The sequence below is a fragment of the Python bivittatus genome, unplaced genomic scaffold (assembly GCF_059951505.1).
Source record: "Python bivittatus isolate LINGU-HERP-01145 unplaced genomic scaffold, Pbiv_v1 ctg000220_np1212, whole genome shotgun sequence".
NCBI lineage: Eukaryota > Metazoa > Chordata > Lepidosauria > Squamata > Pythonidae > Python > Python bivittatus.
The window spans coordinates 11553342-11578331 of record NW_028277048.1 but is presented as its reverse complement, the minus strand read 5'-3'; the positions used below and the strand labels follow the sequence as shown (position 1 = coordinate 11578331).

The window sequence follows — 24990 nt, the reverse complement described above, 5'->3', positions numbered from 1 at the left end:
CATTAAATCAGATGGACAGCCCAGACTGAAGTGATCAAATGAACAACATAATGAACACATCATGACGGGCGGGGGTAAGTTGAGGACTACGTTGTGCCTGTCCGTCCTTGAGGCATTGTGAGTGGGCCACCCTCCTTCCAGGGCAAGCAGGACCTGCAGATGAGCCCTGAATGGGCTGGGGGCAACACGCCCTCAAATACCAACCCGCTGCAGGAAAGAAGGGTGGGAGAGGCCTCTCTCCATCTCCTACTTGAGAGCACCCCAGAGGCCATCCTGAGAAACAAAGCGCCGGGTAAGGACAGATGCAACAGGGCTCTTCTTGGGAAGCCTTTATTTAAATAAGTTCAAAAAAGTTTTCACGGCTCGTTTTGCAGAAACGAGCCAAGGGAAGGGCGAGAGACCTGGAACCTGCAGGGTTGCCTCGGGGAGAGCAAAACTCCTCCTTAAAGGAACTGCCCACCGCCCTCGGCAAAGCCTTTTCCTTCCACGTTTCTGTCGGAGGGCAGGATTGGGAGGAGTCTCTCCCCTGCCCTTTAAGGCCGGGCTTCCTGTCGGAGAGCAGACGAGGAAGAGGCGGGAGTGGCGGTGGCAGCGGCTATGAAGCCCCGGTGGCTCTGCCTCTGCCTGCTGGCGCTGGCGGCGTGGAGCGCCCGCCGGTCGGGCGCTTACTTCCCGGAGGAGCGCTGGGTGCCCGAGTCCCCGCTGCGGCCTCCCCGCGTCCTGCTGGCGCTGCTCGCCCGCAACGCGGCGCACTCGCTGCCGGCGGCGCTGGGCTGCCTGGAGAGGCTGCGACACCCCAAGGACCGCATCGCGCTCTGGTGAGGGGCTCGCGGGCGGAGCGCCGCTCGGCCAATACCGCGGCGCCAGGAGGCTGCGCGTGGGTTGCGAATGGGGCGGCCGGGCGGGCGGGGGCGGCCCGGAGCCCGGAGGTGGCTGCCTTCCACGTGTAGCCCTTCCAGCTCTCTCCCCCCTTGGATCACCGAACATCCACTGGGGGCAGAAAGACAGCTGGCTAGTGATACCCTGGCACGTTGAACATGGGGTAGACACCCTAGACTTGTCCCCTCTGAAGTTGGCCTCCCTCATGAGCGCGTGTCTAAGGTGTCCGTCAGGATGGATAGAAATGCAGTTTCGTTCAGGAGCACAGAGCTTGTTGATGTTCTGCTCTTGAGCGGTGGTGCGGCTGGGTTGAAAGAAGGCTTAAAAATAAGCCTGCAAGAAAGGCAGTTCCCTTTGGAGAGACCCATCTAGTCTCAAGAAGTGGCTTTAAAGATTAGCATCTTTCCTGTCTTTCTTTTCAGACCGGGGCTGTCTGTTTTTTTGTGTGCATCTTTTCCTGGGATCGTTGTGGCTGTCCTTTGCAGATGGTACATAATCCCAGGAAAAGTGTTGCAAACAGATGCTAAATACCTGACCAGCCATGTTCCAAAACACTTTGTCCTCTTCAAAGCTGAAGTTCTACACACCCTCCAAAATGCATCCCGTCTTCAGAATTGCATAAAACAAATGTGGCGTTCAATTTAACCCTCATGGAGATTGAAAAAGAAAAAAGTTTCCCCTTGGCAGTGGATATAAGTTGCAAAACTGCTAAATGTAGGATGGTATTTCATCCTGTAGTACTTCTTTCCTTAGGGTGGCAACAGATCACAACATGGACAACACAACTGCAGTGCTTCGGGAATGGCTGATGAACGTTCAGAGCATGTATCACTCAGTGGAGTGGCGGCCCATGGATCAACCCAGGTGAGCAGTGGTGGGGTTGGGGGGACAGCAGTTGACCTCTTCGCATGCAAGGAAGGCAAAAAGAAAGTAGAAGCTAGAGTTGAAAATGGAACTAGTTCTGAAGTAGAAACTGAGATACAGGGAGTCCCCAGTTTAAGAACGAGTTCCGTTCCCAAGATCTGTCCTTAAGTCAAAGTTGTATGTAAGCTGGAACAGTATTATTGTATAATACTGTATAAGTAGTATTGTGTAATGAACTCGAACCGTTGTGTATTTAACTCAAATCACTGTGTATTTAACTCGGATTTTGCTACAGTAGGCTCCGTTCTTAACTATGGGTTGTCCTTCACCTGGTGTTCTTAACCCGGGGACTATTTATAACTGCAAATATGTTAGAGTTTTGTAACCTTGTTGGAATGGATAACCTGCAAAAAGAGAAATGGCAAGACTGCGTAAGCCTATTTGAGATTAGTGCCTTTTCACACTGAGGGACCCACAGATAAGGAATGCAAGATGTAAACCAGAGATTATTGGTAGCCCATCCCATCCGAAAACTATACTCTGTGGCTATGAGCGAACTGAAGAGAATGGCCAAACCTTATGGGAATGGATGACAGGGGCTCCTTGCACTGAAGTGCATAAAGAAATTCGAAGGCCAAGTAATTACATTTTCACTGAGAAAAGTCACTGTAGAAATACATTAAGTGACTTGTATATATCTCGGTCATTTCTTTTTGCACATATTCCTGGAATTTGTGTTTTTTTGCTTAATGTATTTTAACTGTCAGGAGGAAGGGCAAGATCATTTGAACATAGTGGTAACTTTTCCCAAGCCACTGGAAATCTTCCTTAACTTTTCTTTTAACTTCTCAGATTTCAGCAGATATTGTTTAAATTTTTTTCAAGTGAATATGTGGCCAATATGAGCTAAAAGCGTAATTTAAAAAACACACAAAGTTTTAAGAAATTGAACATACCTGTCCCCTCTATGGATTATACATCCTTATTCATCAACTGCTGACTTGCAGGAACTCAGCTTCTTCCATGCCCTTTCACCTGCCAAGTGAGGTTTGGGTAGGAGGAAGGGACTTTTAAATTGCAGCAACTAGACAGGTAGAATAACCCCCCATGAAGTTTTTCGAGACCTCCTTTCTGCTTGATCTATGACTGGCTCTTGAATCTTTTATTTAGGTGAACCTTTGGAGTTAGTTTCCTCTGATGCATTTAGCCTTCTTGTTACTGATTCTGTTACTCTAATACAACTTGTAGTGCTTTTTTGTTGTGGTGGTCTTTATATTCCTTTTTTTAAAGGGACAAAGGTGTCCGTCAGCCTTCCTGAATCTGATACCTTCCAGATACATTATTTATTTATTTTTCAAATTTATATATGACGCCCATCTCACTATACAAGTGACTCTAGGCAGCACATTAGATTACAACTCTCATCATTCAGAACAGCATTGCCATTAAAATACATGAGGTGGAAAAGGTTTACAAAAGGAATAAGTAAAAGACCAAGGAGAAACGAAGGAAAAATGGAAGCTTAGAAAACGAAGGGGGAAAAAGCATATGAATCAGTAAACTGGGAGTGTAGAAGTCCAGAAAGACTGGACTAAGCTGTTGTCCATTTGGTACTGCAAATTGTTTAAGACTGACACTAAAATCTGGGATAGTGCAGGCCACTCCTTTTCAAATTTTTGTTTGAGTGTTTTTCTTCCAGCTTCTTTGCATATTGGAATAATTCTGAGCAGAGGTCCTGTTAATTTCTGTGATCTCCACACCAAATCTAGGAACGATATTTAGTGAGAAATAAGTCCAGTTCAACGTAAGAGCCACTAATGAGCTCTGCCCAGAAAACATGTCAGCACATAACACTGGTTATGGGTCCTACCTTGCATTTGCATATGGGGGTGGAAAGTCAGGCAAGCTATTTATCCTTTCCAAAGCCTCAAACTTCATTGTTCCTTGCAGGTTCTATCCAGATGAGGAAGGCCCCAAGGACTGGTCCAGTTCACGCTATGAACATGTCATGAAGCTCCGACAAGCAGCTTTGCAGTCTGCCCGAGACATTTGGGCTGACTACATCCTGGTAAGGAAAGTTCAGAAAGGAAGCCTGGTGGCAGGAACAAGACTGGATTGTTCAGACTGGACTGTTGTCTTTCTGGGATCTCTTCTTAGAGCATTAGCACCTGCTGCTTTGTAGTCCTGGGGCTTGTACAAGCCTCTGTTTGATCATCTGCTCAGCTAGGTGGTTGCTGAGAAGGTCAGAGACTAGTGCAGACTGAACCTTTTCACACCTGGCACAGGGGCCTGCCCAATTTTAAAATAACGCACATACTTTACCATTTCACTCATTACATTATCCGTAAAACTTCATTGCAGTTAGGATGCTTGGATTCTGCCACTGTTTGTCAAATATTAAGCGGTAAGTACTAGGGTCGTGCATCATGCTAAGCCAAAAGTCATGCTTTGCCAATAATGTTGGGCTTGCACAACTCACTGAGCCACAAAGAAGTCCAGTTTGGGCTTAACGTGTAAACCCAGCCCGTGAATCAAATGTATTTTTGTGGAGCAGCTGTTTCATTTTGCATAGGTTCCAAGATGCAAGGAGCACATTTTAATGCTTTTTGCATGTGGGCTTTGTAGGAGGCATAGATTTTGTCAAGCCCTTTTTCCTAGGTCTGCTTTCCCTGATGATGCTTGTCAATTTGCAGTTCTTAACTACGCATTCACATACCTCTTTGCTTCCTGTTTAAACAGGAGCGCCCTTTTGATGTAACCCTAGTTAAAGAACAGGAGATAAGGAAAATTGTTCTGGCAACCGAGATGGAGATTTGGGTTGATTTTGTAAGGGGCTGGGTAGTCAGTCTGTTGTGTTGTGAATTTCTGCTAAACTTGAGCAGGTGATCTAGTAGCCTCTAGTTTTGGACTTAGCTCTTACTAGTGCAACTGGCATGGCCAGCAGCCTGGACTGTGAGAATTGTTGTCCAAAATAGCTGAAGGGCACCAGCTTGCCTAACCCATTCTAGATCTTGGCGCCAGAGAGGAATAAATATATTTGCCTGAAATGCAGTGGATACTTTTGAAATCAGGCTTCCATTTTACCTGTTTTCTTCAGCTGACCAAATTCACCCAGGTGAGTCTCCCAGGTGTCACCAGGATGTAGGTTCACCAACTGCTTTTTTTTTTTTTTTTGCTATACAGTAGTTCCAGATGCCTTAGAGAGTGAAGGAGATAGAAAGCGCCTGAGGGTAGAAGACTGGAATAAAATTTAAAAACTCCATCATCTCTTTTTCATGTCCTTTAGTCATTGTCCCTCAATGCGCATAGTCCTTTTTACTACTTCATTCCTTTTGCCCATCTGATGTTTCCTGAAATACCATCAAATCCATCCAAAAATAACTATCAGATGTTGAGTCAGACAAGTACATGTATAGTACTGTATTACCTTTCGTAATATATGGAATTTAATACCTCTCAGGGCTGAATAAGTAAGACTGATTGTTTTTCCTTTGGCTTGGATATTATCTTCTGAAGCTGGCTGGGTCTGACACTTCATGGTCTGTGAATGCAACTGAGGTTTCTCAGCCTGTCCATTGTGTGTCCTTCCCCCTCCTCCGCCCCTTGCCTCCTATTCCCTTTCTGTTTGTCTCTCCCAAACGAGCAGCTGCACTGAGATTTCAGAGCAAAGAGGGAGCCAGTACAACAGCTGGTCTTGATGGGGTCGGCCTCTTGGCTGGTCATGCCTGATACTTCCGTTCTGGAATGAAGAGTTGGCCTCCAGCCCAGAAATCTTGGCAACAGATGAGTTGTATAAATGGATCCTTCTTACTGAGGCTAAATGTGGATTATGTTTTCCCTGCCCAATGCATGAAAAGCAGTGATACCTAATTGTATCTGGATCTGCTGGCAGGTTTCTTTGAGTTTCTTTGGGTGGAACTCACATTGGCAGGTTTGTTTGGATAGAACTCACGTTGTGCACATTGCTCCTGAGCTTCTGGAAGCAGAACCAGGCTCTGGTTACGTTGCGTCATCCTTGAATGATTTTTCACTGTCTGAGATTTCTGAACAGGCTATGTAGGGTCTCTCCTACAGCTGAACTGCAACATAATCATGCATTTCTGCTGCTTCACATGTGAAGAGAGAGACGCTTCTGTGTACTTGTAGCCCTTTGTTACTATACTAGCTACTGCCTAAGGAAAACATATGTAGTATTTTATTTATGTATTGATCAGATTTATATCTGATACTTCCTTTATCAACTCAAGGTGACATAATTAACACACCCTTGTCCCATGAGGTAGTTTGGTCTGAGCGAGAGTGACTGGCCCAAAGTCTCCCAGGAGCTTCTAGTAGTAGTAGTAGTAATAGCAGTTTTGTCTTTATTATGGTTCAAGACCAGTCCAACATAAGTTTAATACATGGCGACTGAGGATAGACTTTAACCTGGGTCTCCCTGCTCCTAGTCCAATATCTCAACCACTCTCTTGATCTGTACTTGATCAGTTAAGATGTTATATTTACCAGCTATTACAGAGAGACACAACCTTTCAATAGAAATGGCCGGTTTAGAACTCACTTTGCTTTCTTTTTTAACGCTCTTCTCTGCAGTTTGTGGATGCAGACAATTTATTGACAAACCCTGACACTCTGAGCCTTTTGATAGCTGAGAACAAGACTGTGGTGGCACCAATGCTGGACTCGCGAGCAGCCTATTCGAACTTCTGGTGTGGGATGACCTCACAGGTATGCAGTTTTGGAAGCTATGGCTGAACTTTAGACCTTTTTCTGGCATCTGAGGCCACAGCCAAGACTTAACCAGGTACTGATCATGGCAGGAGGAGTCCTTCTGCTGTCACCTCAACCAGATTATGTTCTCCTTATCTCCAACAAAATATCAGGTCGAGCCAATGCTTGCTGACCAGAGTGCCTCCAGTTACCTATTGGGACTCACCTGTGGCTTTCATGACTGCCAGGGATCCCTCAGGATGACCCTTGGATGGAAACATAAGAATAGCTTTGCTGGGTCAAGCCAGATCCCTCTTAATCCAACATTTTGTTTTTCCCAGTGGCTAGCCAAATACCTCAGGGCTGTTCCCAAGCCAGAGTCGGAGCCATAGCATTCTCTTGCTGTGGTTCCCCTGCAAATTGTGTTTGGATGCATGCTATCCCTAGTCTGGAGATAACAATGAATTTTCAAGATTAATTCTCCTTGGTAGATCTGCCATCCATGAATGTCGAACTCTACCAGTTCCAGTAAGTCCTAAGGACTTCATTGTCACTCAAGAGATTAATAGCACATCTAACAGGGAGCATGTTAGGAAGCAGAATGGGCAGTATGCCCTACAGTCCTAACCTATTCTGAACTCTCCTGTCAGATGCAAGCACTTAAAACCACTAGAAGAGGGTAATCCCATAATAGGGGTCACCAGCAGGGTTGTGTTGCCTCACTGCAAAGTAACCTGGCAGGTAACTTTGCATCAGATAAGCCCCACCATCTTCACTCATCCAAGACTCAGTGATGCCTCAAGGTCAGCTGGCCACTCCAGAATGAAATCATGAACTACAGCAGATTCTCCTTTTCCTGATCTGGTCCTGGGTTATGAGATGCTTACAAATGGTTAACCGGTGGTCTTTGAGCGTTGTCATCTCATATCCTCACTTTGCTTGGTGGTTCTTCCCCTTCTGGCAGATGTGCTAGATTACAGATCCTTAGATTATTTTTTAAAGCATTATGTATTTGAATTTATGATGAGGCTTTGTATCTCTTTTGCAGTTGCTGCTGGAGAGTTGTAAGCTGTCCTGGGTTAGGGTCCCTATTTGCATCTCTTTGTGGCAAAGCTCACCTGGAATTTTCCTTCTTCTCTTAGGGCTATTATAAGCGCACACCTGCTTACATCCCCATCCGGAAGCGGGATCGCCGTGGTTGCTTCGCTGTACCCATGGTGCACTCTACCTTTCTCATCAACCTACAGAAAGAGGCCTCACAAAACCTTATTTTCTACCCTCCCCACCCAGATTATACCTGGGCATTTGATGATATCATCGTCTTTGCCTTTGCCTGCAGACAGGCAGGTAAGCAAAATGCTGCCTTTCCTTGATCAGAAGGACATGATCAGCCTTGTTGGTCAATCTACTGAATAAGCATCTCCTTTTTCAGGAGCTAAGCCAGAGACAATGTTTGTTAAGACCCTTAGGGCAAATCATATCTTTGATTGGGAGGGCTTCCTTACAGAACTTTATGCATATGATTGCCAGTCCATCCGGAGGTGTTGTTGGCTTCTCGGCCTCAATCCTATCCATTTGCAATTGATCAATCTTCCCCGATTCTCTTGGGGTGTCAACTCTCCTTCTTCAGCTTGGGGAAGGCTGTCATAGGAGAAGTGGATCAGCAGTTTTGCGCTACTGTCTCCCACTTGCAAACAGCAGCATTCTGGCAAGAGGTGGCTCTCATTTGTCTTGCCTCGGCCTCTAAGACCTAGCAGGTCTCTTCCAAGGTGGTATGACAAACAGAGAAAGGAAGTGCAGTTGCCAAAACACCTTGATGTTTTCTCACAGAGGAAAGGTACATCCAGTTATCTCTTTGGCTTTAGCTGGATGAAATTATGCATGTAGGAGAGAGCTGTCGTAGAATGAGACTCAAGTGGCAACAGCAGGGGCAAAGAATGGGTAGCAAAAAGCAGCATGGATAAACTTAATTTGCTGCCTGACTCAATTCAGGGCTCTAAAGAAATAAATCTACCAATCCAAGCTGATGGTCTTGGGAATCTGCAAATGCAACTGGGTTTTTTTTTTAACCTTAGAGGCTATTATCCTCACTCTTTGGTGTCAGTGGTGTTCCGTGTACGCCATGCTATAAATCCCCAACAAGCAGGTTTTCAATAGCAGAATCCAACAACCTGTTTTTACGTTGTCCTCAGTTACATTTTCACAGTTTAGTTTGAACTTTTGGTTTTGGTTTTTGTTGTCCTGGGGCAAAGCAAGAATGCTGAAACTCCTTCTCCCTCACTGAAAATTCCTTGCCATCACACCCCTCAATTCTGACAAATAATATTGCCAATCTGTATCTTGCTGGGGTAGCCAAGAGGGAAGCAAATCAATTTGGGAGACTCCAAAAGCTGATTTCTTCCCACGTTCCTGCATGATGACCTCCTGCAGAACGGGCTCTAACAATGCAAATTCCTAGTTCTGGTTCTCTATTCAACTGGCTTCTGTGTTTGGGTTTAATTGGCCACCCACCTAAATCCAAGTGAGCCTTTATCAGGTAGGAATAATTTTAAATAATTTGCCCAAATTTATTAAATAGAGATGGCGCATGATGTTGACCAAATTGTTCAGTCCTGCCAAGGGAATGGGCATAGGGATCTCTTGTTGCCTTGCGTCATCTGTTTTCATGCATTCCCTTCCCTCCCCCCCAATTTGTTTAGAAGTTCAGATGTACGTGTGCAATAAAGAAGTATATGGCTTCCTCCCGGTGCCTCTGCGATCCCACAGCACTCTGCGTGATGAAGTGGAGAGTTTCATGCATGTGCAGTTGGAGGTCATGGGTGAGTGTGTTTACAATGGTAGTTTAACTAAAGGGAAAAACTGCAGTTAAGGAGTTTGGATTCTTTATGAAGCATCAGCTTTCCACAACATGAAGAGAGTTATGAAGCTTCATCTAGAGAAGAGCAAGATAGCCAGCCCTGATGTGATATCAGCACTGGGTTTTTCTAGAAAATGCCGTATGCCCTCAGACCTAAGTTCAAGGAATAAGAATCTGGTGTTGGCTCAGTTCAGGTTTGCTTTCATTAAAGCTGAGTTGTGTATTGATGTCTGTATGGCTGATTTTGTTTTGCAAATTCCACTCTTGCTTATCAGTGGAGGGAGGCAATGGGTTAGACAAGGGGTTGGCAATCTTTTTGTGTAGAGGGCCAGATCCCGCCCCTCCTCCGCCTGCGGTTGGCAGATCTACAGGCCAAGGAGCGGGGCAGCCATTGGACAGTGCTGCCCCACCAGCAAGTAGGCTGCTGCCACCACCCAGGATGCCCTGCCCCTGCCCCTTGGCTCCAGGAACTTTGCTGAGGCTTGGGCCTGGTGAACTGCCATCCGCCCACCTGTCCATTCTTTACTCTCATGCTGTACAAAAACAGGCAATGGGCTGGATTTGGCCCATGGGCTGTAGTTTGCCGACCCCTGGCTTAGACAACCCACCACCAACTCTTATACTGCCACTTCCATGAGATTTCTAAGGGCACACGTTTTCTAGCACACCTTCACAGCCATAAGGACAAGAAACATGTTATTCACTAAAGTATTCTTCAGTGGAGATTAACTTTTTCAGACCGACTTTTGCACTAATTCTTCTAATCCCACAAAACTGTAGCACAACCACTCTTTCCCCCACCCTCTATCCACAGTGTTTATTAAGTTCTCAAATTTAAATACAGATTGTTAGTGAGAGATGATGCTGTGAGCAATAACCAGAATTGTCATGATTGAGGAAGAGGAACCTAATATATGGAGCAACTATTGGGAAGAAGCCGTGTGTTCTGTTTGTAGGATGAAGCAAAACTGTTGTGTGCAGCTGACCCTCCTTCGGCTAATGTAATATGGCAGCAATTTGGTTTCTCCCTTGTCATGAAGCATTTCCTAGAAAGAAGAGGGTTCAGCTGGTGACCTTTTGATACTTTTGAATGCCAGTTACTGGAGGGACAGATAGTAGAGGAGATTTTTTCATGCCTGACTTTTAGGCTTCTAAGTGGCCAGCCATCTGGCTAGTGTTGAAGCAGACGGCTGCAGTCTTGAGCTGGTCCAACAGTCCTCGGCTTCCAGGCTTATCTAGCCAAATCTCTTGCCTGTCAACTTAATTCCCTGCCTCTAAAATGGAAATATAAATGGCCTAGGTTTGCTGTGAAGGCAGCGCATCCAGATATAAAACAAAAGACTGTTGCAATTTTATCCATCTCCCTGGGAATATGCCTCACAGGAACCCACAGGGCTGGCTTTTGGGTAGTTATATATCAAACTGCATTGGAAACGTGATATTGAACAGTCAGCAACCATGTGAAGGTAACTAAAGCCTTTCCCGCATGGCTCAACCATCCTGCTTTCCTGGTTCAAGATCCAGCCTGGATCTGCCTCAGGAATGTCCTCTGTTGCCACAGGGCCTCTGTGGCAGTCCACCATCTTGGCTCCCCAAAGAAGCTGGTTGAATTCTCCTTGTGGGGATGTTTCACAGTCATTCTTTGTATGGCCTTCAGCTCCACAAGGATCCTTTTATGAAATTCAGCTGCCCTTAAAGGGGAATTTGCCACCACTTGAGAAAATATAGTCAACATGGAAGGGGAGCTAGCTTAAAGGACAGTCATTGTTTTGATCACTTGTTTGTTTTGTGAACCGAAAGGGTGTTTCAGTATGCCAAGCATTGGGGCCCCCACCTTTGCTTGTTTATACTGAATTCATGATGTCTAAACACAACAGGCCACCATACTGAGTGAGAAGCTGAAGAAATAGGAGTTTTTTCAAAGGACCTTTTCTAAGGTGGCTTGGCGGGGCTGCATGAAAGCTTCCTGATGTCCAAGCCTTTCTGTACATGAAACCCAATACATCGGGGAGAAAAAAATTAAGCCCTGGGATGTTTGAATTTTTTTCAAACACTTGCTCCTTTTGGAAAACAAAGGTAAAGAATGGGCATGGCCGTTTTTATTTATTTCAAGCATTTCTGTAGTTTAATAGACTTCACTGTAGAATTGATGGAGGTTGCTTTTAATGTTTAATAGTCTCTGTGTGTAACTAAGTAAGGGCTTCTTTTATTATTGGGCTGGTAGACCAGTGTTTCTCAGCCTCGGCAATTTTAAGACGTGTGGACTTCAACTCCCAGAATTCCGCAGCCAGCATGCTAGCTGGGGAATTCTGGGAGTTGAAGTCCACACGTCTTAAAGTTGCCAAGGCTGAGAAACACTGTTATAGACAGGCCCCAGTATTAGCTTTAGGTGAAAGAGTTTAGCATGCAGTGAATGAATGCGACGTCTTCAAACCCTTTTCTTTGACTGGACACAATCAATTTCCTCCATGCATCTGATTGTATGTTTTGTTCATACATCGCTATAAAGGGATGACGTTCAGCTTTATTGTTGGATGGATTTCCATTCATGCAGATTTGAATAAAACTATAATTTCACCTATTAGGAATGCATTGAACTTGAGGGTACAAGAGAAATGTAACGGGTGATAACAGTTTGAATCAAGAGGGTGAGGGAGGGGACAGAAAGTTGTGTGATTTATGTCATAAATGTCTGTGCTAAAGGAGCATGTTTTGAAATGGGAGAACCTGGAGGTCAAGGAAAGTAGTTTATGAAAAAGTATTGGGTAATGTACTTTTAAGAATAAATTCTCCATCCAGTTTGAGGTTTCCTTCTTTTTGGAAGGAGATTGAAGGGCAGCCTTTTTTGGTAATGTGTGTCTTTATCTTCATATGAAAAAGTGAACCTTGCTATTGTCCATGAAAGTTTCTAGTCCACATTAAGAGCCTGCCTAATTTGAAGAGGCCTACATTCAAATTTCTACTCATCATGAATTGCACTGGGAATTTTAGGGCCCACTCTGACTAAGAAATTAAGACAGGATGTGAGAGAAAATGAAATGCTGGCAAAAGGTTGAGTTAAAATAGGAATAAATTCAATTTTAAAATGTTTTGGCTCACACACTCTTTTGTGTCATTTTGGTTAGTCCTAATAAAAGTATTGTCCAATTATGGGATTTTTTTTATGTACCACACTGCTTGTTTCTAGATAATTTAATTTATTGTAGGCAACCAGGGAAGTTCTGCTTACAGCTCTGGTGTAAACGTGGCTGTAGTTGACTTGTGTCCCAAGCTTCAAAAGGTCATTTTTTAAGCAGAAAATCCATTTTTTTTCAATCCATCTGAATTTGCCCCATAGACTGTCTAACTTCATTGCTACTCATGGAGAAGGATTTAATTTGTCTACCTGCTTTGTGCCTAAAATTGGGCCAAGAATCTGGGGAGTAGCTCCTTCTCCTTAAAAACAAAAAAATCCTTGGAAGAAATCATGCATCTCTGTATTGACTTCCTTCACAGTTAAGAATCCTCCAGTGGAACCTTCTCGGCATTTGTCTCTGCTTCCCAAAATCCCAGATAAGATGGGATTTGATGAGGTAAGAAATTGGGATACATTTATAGAAATTAAATCTGTGATCCTGGAGAGGTGGAAACCACAGAATGTGTTCTTCTTCGTTGCTCCTTTTACAAAGACACTCGAATCAGATTTATCCTTCCTCTGCTTAGCAGATATTGTGGTCCCTCAGACTCGGCCTATGCCCAGATGCTGCTTATAGATGAACTGCCTTTTATTACAGCACGAGTGGCCAGGTTTTGCCCCGCAGCATAGAAGATCCGCCAGATCCTGTTGGGCCAATTTCCTGCCAGACAGATATATTCTATGTAATCTTAGATTTTTTTTTCTGTAACTTTACATATTATCACATTTTAATTAAATTTTAGATATTTTCACATCTCTGTAATTTTAGATTTTATCACATTTTATATAATGTTAGAGTCTAGTTTATAACCTAGGCAGATTCTTCCTTTTGGACCTCATTCACAGATTGTAGACAGGTTAATTCATAAATGAATTTTAACTTTGTGTTAAATTTTATTTTATTTTATTTACTATCTATTAAGATAGATGTATACCTGAACGTTCATGAACACATTGCTTGTACCATAATAAACTGACTGACTGACTGAAATTATAAATAAATAATTAGGACAAATCAGTAGAACTTAATTTGTCTAAGCTAGCTCCCCAAACTGTGCCCAAATATTGGGATTATGCCTGTGCACTATATTATATTTTGAGCTGCATTGGCAGATCACAACATTGCTGGGGGGGTGGGGGATCTGATTCATCTCTCTTCTGTACTGCTTTAGATGTAGATGATCTGGGAGGGTATCCAGATCAGTAAAGAGTGGGCTGAAAGTAATGTTTCAGGTTTCCCTTGCTCTTTGCTTTTGGAAGCCTTGTGATTCTGCCTTAGACCCTAATGTGGGGATCATAAGATTATTATTATTATCATTATATTTTTATTTTATCATCTGTCTGTCAGTCTGTCTGTCTATCATCAAGATCTACGTAAGTAGATCTCATGTCGTGGAATATTCCGGTGATTACTCATCTACAACTCATAGCATCCCTTACTATTGGCAGTGCCAGCCAGGGCTGCTGGGAGTTGTAGGAAGCTATAGTTTCCTATTCTTATGGAATTCCAATACCTAATTATTACTGACTTGCTAGTTTTCCTAGTTTAAGGAAGTGGTAGTCTGTTCTGCTGTTGTCTGGACTCCGTCACCTCATCCTGCTACAAGGGTTTGTGAGATTTAACATTGGCAGTTTAGATTTACTTCTTTCTCTGTTTGGCCCATGTGGCCTTTGCTCTGTAGTTCTGTTTACCATGTTGTCTTTTTTCTTTTCCCCAGGTCTTCATGATTAACCTCAAGCGTCGGACAGATCGACGAGAACGGATGCTGCAAACCCTCTATGAGCAGGAGATTGACTGCAAAATTGTTGAAGCCGTAGATGGGAAGTGAGTGTCGTAAGAGGGAGCCTTACTGGAGAATACAAAGCTGCTCGTAGCGGCCTTTGTCCCCAGAATAGAGTAGGGGACCTAAGCCCAATCACACACTGATTGAAGATTCTTGGATCATTGTATTGGACTGGGCAACCCTTTAAGCATGTGCCAGTTAGAACAAGTTGCTCAAGTCTAGGGGAAGAACCCCAGCTTTTGTATCTTGGAAATCCTATGCTGACTTGAGGCTTTCATCTCAATCATTAGGTGGTAAGACCAGCCCCTTTCTATCTATGGTGCAAGTAGACAATTGGTGGCCCTGTAGAAGTTGCTGAACTACACTATTCAGCATTTTCACTATGGAAGATGCTTGTGTGAGATTGCTAGGAACTCTAATTCAGTGATGTCTTCCAGGCTAAAGGTTCCTTTTGGAGAGCCACAGTTTGACAGAGCAGAAAGTGCTGGGCTAATCTAATTTGATGTACAGCAACTTCTTCTCTTTGTCTGAATTGTGAGAATCAGAAGATGAACTGTTTTGGTCCAGGCCATGAGCAGATGGTGGTTGGCAAATTGATCTTTAACCGGGGTAATAGCACACAAGTTTTTATGTTATCCATAACTTTGCACTGAGATTCAGCTACTTGGGTGAAGAATTCTATGCTAGTCGGAAGCTTCTGCTCCACCTGAAGTTGAGGTATGTGGGCTTCTCCAGCCTGGCACCCTCCAGAATTCCCAGGCTGATCAAGATGCAAACAATGGCTTTCCCACAAATCATTATTTTTGTTTCCCCAGCAGGTGTCTGTGGCAGAGGTGGGAATTCAGACTAGGTTGGGTCTGCATCCAGTTCCCAGGTAGTATCTCTCCAGCTGATTACCCTTTCTCTCTTTTTTGCTCTCTTTGGTCCAGGGCAATGAATAACAGCCAAGTGGAAGCCATGGGCATCAAGATGTTGCCAGGTTACAAGGACCCATACCATGGACGTCCCCTCACAAAGGGAGAATTAGGTTGCTTCCTCAGCCACTATAAGATTTGGAAAGAGGTAAATGATGTTCATGCCAGAAGCCATTACCTTCTTTGGCACACACACGCAGTGAGAACTGCAGGTCCTTGGGATGAGCTCTAAACCCAGTTCCCCCAAAATCTCTATTTTTCATTTAAAAAGAAATAATGTTTGTGGCTTGAAGATTAAGCATGCCAGTAGGCAGCAATGCTTGTTGAACATTTAAAAAAACAAAACAAAACCTTAGGGTAAGAGTCTTGTGCAGGATTCCCACCAAAGTCTGGGACTCAGAGCCAGGCATCATTCCTATGCCTAGTGAAGCAAAATAAATTATGTAGAATAAATGATGCAAAAATGATTTGCAGAATTCAGTCCTTTGTATTGCAGAATGAGGATCAGGATTTTAATGGATGGATTTAATCAAATCACATCTTTATTATGGTCATAGACCAGCATAAAATGGATGGATTTATCTGAAGCTATTGAATATCTTTGATCTGTGGTGTTCTGGGTGTCTTCCCCTACATACGTTGACTGTTCCAGTGAGCAGAGGCAGGGAATCTAAGGGAGGAACCAGCTGTACTTGTTTCAGGCTTTGGCTTGCAAGCACTGAAAAGAGCCTTTGCAGATGTGTACTGGTGTACTGTCACAGCTGGGACGTTGGCTTTATTTTGGCAGAAAAGCCAGACTTTTGGTCCGCTGTGTGGTCGGGATTTCTTGCCGTCTGCCAGAAAGCAAGAAGGATAAATGAAGGCTCAGGAGCCAATCCACTGGATGTGAATCTTACTGTGACTCTTGGTTTGGGCTGCCATCTATCGGCCACATCAAGTTGTTCCATCAGTCATAGATAGAAGTCTCTGTTTTTAACTGCAGGACACACAAAGGGAGTGAGGGTACCCTAGTCCCTATTCTGACGCTCCCCAATTTCCTTACCACAGAGCTCAATGTTCTCAACCAGTGTACCAATTTTCAGCTCATCCAGCATTCATTCATTCATTCATTCATTCATTCATTCATTCATTCATTCATTCATTCATTCATTCATTCATTCACTCACTCACTCACTCACTCACTCACTCACTCACTCATTCATTCATTCATTCATTTGCCAATGTGGTCTTGTAACTCTAGGAATTATGGGAAATGCAGTTCTACCTACCTGGAGGATACTTGATTATGGAACCCTGATTAATAAAACTGAAATGGGGGATAAGCCCTGAATGCCTTAAACCACACGGGAAAGCCACGATGAGAATGTTTCTGTTAAATACTTTGCATCCTCAGAAAAGGAGCTGAGCATCATTCTGTTGCTTTGCCAGGTTGTTGAGAGAGGCTTGGAGAAGTCCGTGGTGTTTGAGGATGACCTGCGCTTTGAGATCTTCTTCAAACGGCGCATGATGAACCTCATGTTTGACTTAGAAGAAGAGGGCCTTGACTGGGATTTAATGTGAGTGCAGAACACACTCAGGTTGCTGCTGGCTAAGAAATCTTGGCAGTAGTGCCTCCCTTCTCCCCACAGAAAATTACTTCTTTTTCTCCTCGTTTGTGCAAATATACAACATCATCTGCTATATCATTGGTGGATGAATGAGTGAACTGGTGAACTATGGATGCAGGTAGCCGAACTTGATGAGTATGATTAAAATATGCACCTTAAATATTAAGATCAACAGGAGTGGGAAGAAAACAATGCACTTTTCTTAATAAAGCCCTAGTTGAAAATTGGAATTAAAGCATAAACTCACTGAGTGCAGTTTCAGTCACACATGGGGATAATAAGAATCATAATATGAGTTTGTATAAATTGAACTTCAAAGTCTCTTTATAGACTGGAACCCCAAATGTATGAATTGGAATTGAACCAAAATGGGCTTGTCAGTAACTACTTTTCTGGAAGTTTTGCTTTCACAGTAGCACCGTACATTACATTGTCATTTACAACAGTCAAATAGCAATAAAAGCCATTTAAAAAATAAGTTAATTGAGCAAAATTAACAGAAAGAAAGTATAAGTACATGTAACAGTATTAATGAAAAGTATGAGTGAAACAGTATTACATTTAATAACCACTTTAAGGGAAAAGAGAGGCTGGAAATTAAGTTCTAAACAAATTGCCCCCTTTCCTTGCTCTGTTATCAGAAAATCCTAATTCTAATGTTGCCAGACAGCGCTTATCAACAATCGAGACAATTTTCAAATGGAACTTTTGAGTTGTTGGTAATATCTATCTTTTTAAAGACAACTTCATACGGGCTATGCCTGCCCCTCCTGAGATTTCACTCTCTGTCTCCCTCTAGCTACATTGGCCGGAAGCGCATGCAGGTGGAGCATCCAGAGAAAGCTGTGCCCCACATCCGCAATCTGGTGGAAGCTGACTACTCCTACTGGACGCTGGGCTATGTCATCTCCCTCCAAGGGGCCAAGAAACTGCTGGATGCTGACCCCCTCTCCAAAATGTTGCCAGTGGATGAGTTTCTTCCAGTCATGTTTGACAAACACCCCGTGTAAGCCTTGCCTCTTGTGTGGGGAAAACAAAATGGGGACTTTACAGAAGCTTGCAGAAGTTTTGCATTTCTTACAAGGGAACTGGAATGTTTCCTCCTATGATTTCCATCTGGCAGAGCAGGATGAGCAGTGCAATCAGCATTCCTTGCCCGTTTTTTGCAGCCCCCAGAATCCCCTAGGATTGCACTGCTGAAATTTGGCGGCATAAGAGCCACTTTCAATAGCCTGGTCCAGTTTGACAGCATCACTGCCTGCTCTGAGGAACCTCAGAGGAAGCTCCTAGATGGGCATAGATGCAGATTCTCCTCATTACCACGAGCAGGAATTTATAGCCCAGAAAGCTGAATTGGTTGGATGGGGGACAAGTTCTTTCTGCATCCAAAGATGTTGGGCACTGTGCAGATTACTATATTGTTTGAGAATGGACACAAGTGGAATATCATAGCTATTGATTTATTCGTTTTGTTCCGTCAAGTCAATCTTGACTCCTGGCAACTGCCTGGACTGGTCCCTTGGCAAGATTTCAGAAGTGGTTTGCCACTGTCTCCTTCTTCCTAAGGCTGAGGGAGAGTAACTGGCCCAAGGTCACCCAGCTGTCTTTGTGCCTAAGGCAGGACTAGAGCTCATGGTCTCCCAGTTTCTAGTTCAATGTCTTAACCAAACTGGTTCTCAGCTTTTTATTAGATGGCTCTTAAATATGGAGTTTTGCTCTTACTCCTGACATTTCTGTTTTGGAAAAATCCTGATTTTTCTAGAACATAGATGTCCTAAGAGCTAAGTAATTTCAGAGCAAAGCTGAGTAAAGCTTTCTGTGCACCAAGTAGAATACTTGAATGTTGCTGAGAAACTCCCAAAGGAATAAGCACTATCTTTCTGAATCTGTGGGTGGGGAGGGACCAATGGAATCTTCAAGGTATACATTGACGTTAATCCTCTTCAATGTATGAAATATCTTCCTGATTAATTAGTCAGAGAGGAGCTTGATACATGATAATTCTCCTACACAAAAACTAGCAAAATGAATATTGGCTGGGGGTCCCATCAGCCCCTTCCTCCCTCCAGCCAATTCCCCCCCCCAACCCCAAACACCTTGTTTATTTTGTAGTTTTCTACACTTGCTTCTTAATTCACTTGTGTGCTTTGTAGCAATCACAAATCCAGGGAAGGCACTTTTCTGACATGACTTTCATTTCCTGCTCAACAGTACTGAATACATGGAACATTTTGACAACCGGAATTTGCTGGCCTTCTCAGCGGAGCCCCTGCTGGTTTATCCAACACACTACACAGGGGACAATGGCTACATCAGCGATACAGAGACCTCGGTGGTGTGGAACAATGAGAATATCAAAACAGATTGGGACCGGGCCAAGTCCCAGAAAATGAAGGAGCAGCAGGAGTTGAGGAATGAGGCCAGGAACTCAGATGTGCTCCAGTCCTCATTTGACAGGGCAGCCCGGGATGAGCTATGACCCTGCATGGATGCTGATGAAGGGGACCAGGGGAGAGACAATGCAAGGGAAGGCTTTTCTCTTCTTCTCAGGGTTTATGGGTTGATTCTCTCAGATGTCAACAATGGGGGGTATCACACCTCCTGATTGTGCCTATGGGAAGCCTCAGTCCCCTGCAGCCTGGGGAGCCTGATATGGAAATGGTGGCATCTGCTTAGTTCTACTGTCTCCTGCTCTCCTATTCAATGTATGAATGTGGGGCAGGTGCAGCCTTGCAATTCTCACTTGAGAAGTTTTATTCTCTAATAATTGGCCTTTTACAGGGACCCTCTATGTTTTGGGGGGGGGATGTTTAAGAGATGCAGCACAGATTAGCATGTTTTGATGCCATTATGCTCTATATCAGACAAAACCATTTCTCTTGGTTTAAGACGGTAACGATATTTGGGTTAATTTTATGTAAATGTTCTTCCATATGTCTTTCTGGAAGAATCTTGACTTTTTCTCTCCTGGTACCTTGGTAGTATTGAAGTCTTGTGTGGGCTACCAAAAGTTAGGCCTTATAGGCCAATCACAATATGTTTTATTAATTACTGGGGGGGTGGGGGTGGAGAAAATGTTACTGTACTTAGGAACTTCCAAAGGACATGCGTCAAATGAGTAAGGAAGTGTTTAGAAGAAAATGGCAGCCAATTCAAATATTGAATGTAATTTATATAATAAATTGTCTATGGGGCCTAACTTTTGGTACACCCTGCATACACACCCTCTCCCTGAGCAGTGAGAAAGGGGAAGCTGTCATAAGAAGTAGAGATCTTAAGTGGAATACAAGCATCCATTGGAAAATTTGAGAAGACACCACTCAATGGCAACTTGGCTGTTCCTTTACCATGTGGGAAAAGCAAGGTATCATTTTGATGTTCCCACCACGGACTGAGCTTCTGCTGATGGTACAGATGCCTTAGAATGTGCAGCTGTGCTTGCTTTACTTGGCAAGTAACTTTACTTAGCAAGCCCCACCCAGGTCTTTGTGATACCGGATGTGCCTCTTCATGTAGCTACATTTTTGTCACAAGTTTGGTCACTGCCATGAGATGGATAGCCCATAATGTAGATGATATCACAGCTGGATGGCATCTGAGAGAAACCCTCCTCACCTGCAGGTGTGTGCTGCGGTGTTCATAAAGCTCTTCTGTCTCCAGTTTTCCTCACCTCTGTATTCTGTACCTGGTTTGTCAAACTTCTGGCCCAACATTTCTAAACATCCTACTTACTCATAAGATACACAAGCATGCACTTGCACGCACACACACATTAGATGCCTAACTGCTTCTTGCTGTTTATCTTTGATGGGAATTTCATCACTCAACCTTGCAGTTATCTGTTATGTCTCACTTGGTTCCCTTTCTGACGTGAAAAATTTGATGAGATACCTATCTTTTCCTGCCTCTGTTTTCTAACCAAAGTATTTATTCTTTAGCGCATATGCTGGTACAGCAATGGATGATCCATAGATCTAATATACATATTTGGAGCAGCCTTTGATTACATTTCTTCTGGTACTTGTAGTTTCATTAACAGAACTAGATGGATGCCACAGACTTTACATATCCAAAGACAGGTTTACAACTGGTGGTGCTAATTTTAATAAGTTTTTAACAGTGCTTTGTAATGGGGGAGAGGGAAGGCCTACATTAGTAAAAGAGATGGAGAACTATAATTTCCAGAATCTTATTACTGCGTAAGGACTGCTGGAAGTTATGGTTCAGTGACTTATCCGGCCATAGCACCTGTCAGCCCTCTTTCTTTAGAAGAACATCAGAGAAGCTGTTTGGGAGAAAAGTGAGAGGGAAAAGAAAAAAAGAGAAAGAAAGGGAAAAGAGAGAGACTACAAAACTATCTGATGTTGTATCATACCTTGGCTAATTTGGGGATGGGGCATTGTCCTCTGACCTCACACTTCTTTGTGCAGGCAAGCCAAAAGCTAAAAATAGTCCAGAAGGTGTGTATCTGTGAGGACTGATGTGAAGGAGAACAAGCACGTATCTCAACCCTTGTTTGCTTTTGCATCAGCAGCACTTTCTGTGTCAACTTGCACAGATCACTAATTTGGACAGGAGATAACCTGCAGACACTTGCCCTCACATTTTTCACCGAATTTCAAAGAAATCAGTGAGCTGCCTGTCCTGCAAAAACATATGTACAGCTGACTGAGAATGAGATGACATGACTGGGCAGATACAAAGAGAGAGTTCTCCAGATGCAGGGCCAACATTGGCTTGGTATTCAACACTGGGCCATACCCTTGCATTCCCTCAAATATTCTGTGCAGCTGTTGGGACTTAGATCCACGGCCCTTCTTTTTCAAGGGGAGTGGGTGTTTAGTTTCTACTCTCTGTGGTAGTTGAAGTCGGTTGGCAGTTTGTAATATTTAAAAGATGCTGAAGGCCTAGAAAGCCAAGAAAAGCAAAGAAATCAACACAATGATTTTCTCCAGCTTTTATAATGACATCTGTAGACTAATGCCCACCTGAAGGTTGACTCGTGTTAGAAAGAAAATCAATACATTTCTTTGTGATCATGAAAATAATTTGCAAGTTCTGAAACACCACCATATATTCTTCTGTCATATTTTCTTTTTTAGAGCAATCAATACACTAAAATGATCTGGCATTCCTGTGTCAATCTGTGCCTTTTTTTCCTTTATGTGTATAGGTGATCAGATTTTCCTGGTCTTTATAGTGCTATACAGATTACCTGGTAAAGCTATGTGTGACTGCATGTATATAGTGGCAATTAATGTATTAATAATTATTTCCTCAAACCTTTGATACCTCCCCCTTGTGCTGGATGGCACAATTTTGGCTATGTGAAGAATATCCCTAAGAGTATTTAAATTGTACTTATCAAAAAGCAACCCCCCCCCCCCCAATACTGAACGGATGATATGACTCACTGTAAAGGTATTAACTGGAACCAACTTTTGGCATATCAAAGATGTTGGAAAGGAGTTAAAGATCTTCACCTTGCAGTGGATTGATTTGGGCTAACATGAATGAATGAATGAATGAATGAATGAATGAATGAATGAATGAATGAGTATACATGCATGGATCTAATATGTTTCACAAGCTGGTACCTGCCAGATGTGTCAAGTCTCCAACTCTAGGAGTCCCAGCTCTTATTGGTCATGGTGGCTGAGAATTCAAACTTTGCAATCCCAATAAATCTGACCCAGGGTAAGTTTGGGGAAGACTGATTTAATTGTTACATTCCATTTGTCATTCCAGTGCCTTCCCCTCCAGACATTTTCAAATGGAGCTTGTTCGCTTGTTAGTTATATCGTCCCTTTCTTGCAGGAGGCCAAGAGAGCAAATATGGAACTCTTCTCAGATGTTTTCCCACAGCTACCACCCTGTGAAGTAGGTTGGGCTGAGAGACAGCAATTGACCTAAAGTCACCCAGTGAGTTTCCATGACTTGGGGGGACTTGAGCAGTCTCCACAGTGTCAGTCCAGCACCATAACCACTATACCACACTGGTACATTGCTCATTTTGTAGTTTATCTGAAGTTCTTCTCTAATAAGAAAGTCAGTGATAGTGGACACTCTTCTTTCCGCCAGTCCTCCTTTGTAGGATGGCAGCACGGGGGAATGTAAAGTCAGACCTGTTTTGGAGTTCATTGTCAGTTCACACAGTCTACCACAGAAGCCCAGTAACAATGCCTGGCACAAATTGAGTATCTGCAAGAGAAACAGACTCCTACTCCCATTAGTATTATATCCAAAGGATACAGATTATAGGAATTGTAGTTCATCATCTAAAGAGCCTATTATGTGGAACCTTGAAATTGAAGTCTTGGAAGATGACAACGGCAAGCCACTTTTCTATGATTTAATTTTTTTCTGTTTAGCACTCTTAACCATATACCTAGTTTCCTTAAATCATCTCCAAATAAACAGCACAATCTGTAGTTCAAATGACACAACACAAACGTTCCCATAATCTGTTGACATGATTCCCATTAGATCATTCATGTTCCATAGGTTAGTCAAACTGCAGAAGTCCACTACATAGTTCTCAGATGACTCTACAGTTCCTCTGATAGCTCACTTCATTATGTTTGCATTCCTTGCTACAGTTCCAAAGAATGTTGTCAGCCCAGATTGTTGCCCATCATATATGGAAGGAATCAGGTTGGGGAAAAGCTGCAACAAATTATACCTTATTTAGTTCGTTCATATTATGCAAATCCTGATGGTGAAGTGCAATGGAACATTCCTTCAGGTTTGATGAAATGTCACTGTTTTACCAAAGGGACATTGCCCAAAAAGAGGTATCATAAGCTTTGGGAAAATCCTCAGGTTACAACAACAACAAAGCTTTGCAGAGAGAAAAAAGTGATTTTAAAAAAAAATCCCAAATCAGATAAATTAAAACTGAGTATATGGAGTAGGTATTGGACTCTCGGGAAGAAGTAAGTAAATTACTGGTGGAAGATACCTGAAACTGATCGGTTGGCATTTCAAAGAGAAGCAGGTCATTCTGCAATACTTTATGTTAATTATGAAGCAAACAGGATAAATGTGGTGTAAACAGCTGATTTATGGATAACACTATAAAGAGGTGATATGGTAAGGCTGTCAGCTGGTTCTTTCACATTTTCATCATCTCCCTCTCTCATCTCCTCAGTAATACAACAGGAACTTATGGCCCTCCAGATGTTGCTGAAACCAAATATTCCAGCATCTCTTACCACTGGCCAAGCTGTTGTGTGTTGTAATTGAACAACATATAGAAGACAACATGGATTCCCTTTCCTTGCCATAATGCAGCCTTTCCCAAACTAGCACTTCCAGATGTTGCTGGACTTCATTCTTAACTTTTCTAATGCTAGCTGGAAATAATGAGAATTGTGATCTGGTGGTATCTAAGAAGTCTCAGCAGATGGCAGCACATGGTTGACCTTTTCTGGGCTTGGAAGTTAAGAGAATTCTTACTTAGCTTCTTGCTTAACTTTATCACATCTGATGGTGAGCTGCAGTTCACAAAAGCATATGCCTTTTAATAAAAGTTGTTTGTCAGAAAAGATGCTACCTGACTCCTGATTTTTTGCCACCAAGAGGATCTTTGGGAATCCTAGATCAGAGCTATAGGCTAATCAGGAATTTGAAACATCTCTTGGAAAATGGCAACTGAAAACCATTTCCTTACTGTTGCCAATAAAACTATGTCCTCTGCATCACCAGAAGTCAAGCTTGCTTTCAAGAAGACTTAATCTTGATCTAGTATTTGGGAACCAAAGCTTGGGAAAAGCTACTGTTTTGAAGATATGAACATAGGTTGAGACTTGCGCAAAAAGCAAGCCGCTTCAGAGAGGAGCAATGAGATTAGTTTATATTGCAGAACATCCTAAAAGAGAGAAGGGGTACCCATGGTCCTCCAGCTGATTTGGCCAGCTTGGCCAATGGTAGCACAGCAACATCTGGAGAGCCTTGTTCCTGTTGTATTGCTGCTATATTTTCCTCTGTCCATGATTCAAGATTAGCTGAAGGTTCACAGATTCTTTGTTCCTAATGTAATCCTTGACTAGAAGCAGGGAGACCTGTGATTCACATCTCCACAGGGCTGTGCAAAATATGTTGTGATTGCAGGCCAGTCACACCCTCCTTTTCTACTTCAGTTTATTTCCCACAAGTTGTTTCATTGGTTTTTTGTGAGATTGAAATTTGGTGGGAAGAAAAA

General features: G+C 43.1%; 1 protein-coding gene across 1 annotated transcript; it reads left to right on the top strand.

Moving 5' to 3' along the window:
* Window positions 1-543: 543 nt before the first annotated feature.
* COLGALT1 (collagen beta(1-O)galactosyltransferase 1) lies at window positions 544-21127 on the top strand. Its single transcript, XM_007440554.3, has 12 exons — window positions 544-818; window positions 1633-1743; window positions 3694-3811; window positions 6334-6468; window positions 7593-7797; window positions 9150-9269; window positions 12803-12879; window positions 14201-14307; window positions 15196-15328; window positions 16609-16736; window positions 17587-17793; window positions 18999-21127. Exons 1-12 carry the CDS (start codon window positions 598-600, stop codon window positions 19264-19266), a joined length of 1830 nt encoding a protein of 609 aa, XP_007440616.1. The 5' UTR covers window positions 544-597; the 3' UTR covers window positions 19267-21127.
* The last annotated feature ends 3863 nt before the right edge of the window (window positions 21128-24990 follow it).

What these genes read in the sequence shown, in the direction of transcription:
- COLGALT1 (XM_007440554.3), top strand. Translation starts at nt 598, where the DNA reads ATGAAGCCCCGGTGGCTCTGCCTCTGCCTGCTGGCGCTGGCGGCGTGG. An exon ending in CGGCCCATGGATCAACCCAG is followed by an intron (nt 1,744 to 3,693) that starts GTGAGCAGTGGT and finishes TGTTCCTTGCAG; the next exon opens with GTTCTATCCAGATGAGGAAG. An exon ending in ATGTTTGACAAACACCCCGT is followed by an intron (nt 17,794 to 18,998) that starts GTAAGCCTTGCC and finishes CCTGCTCAACAG; the next exon opens with TACTGAATACATGGAACATT.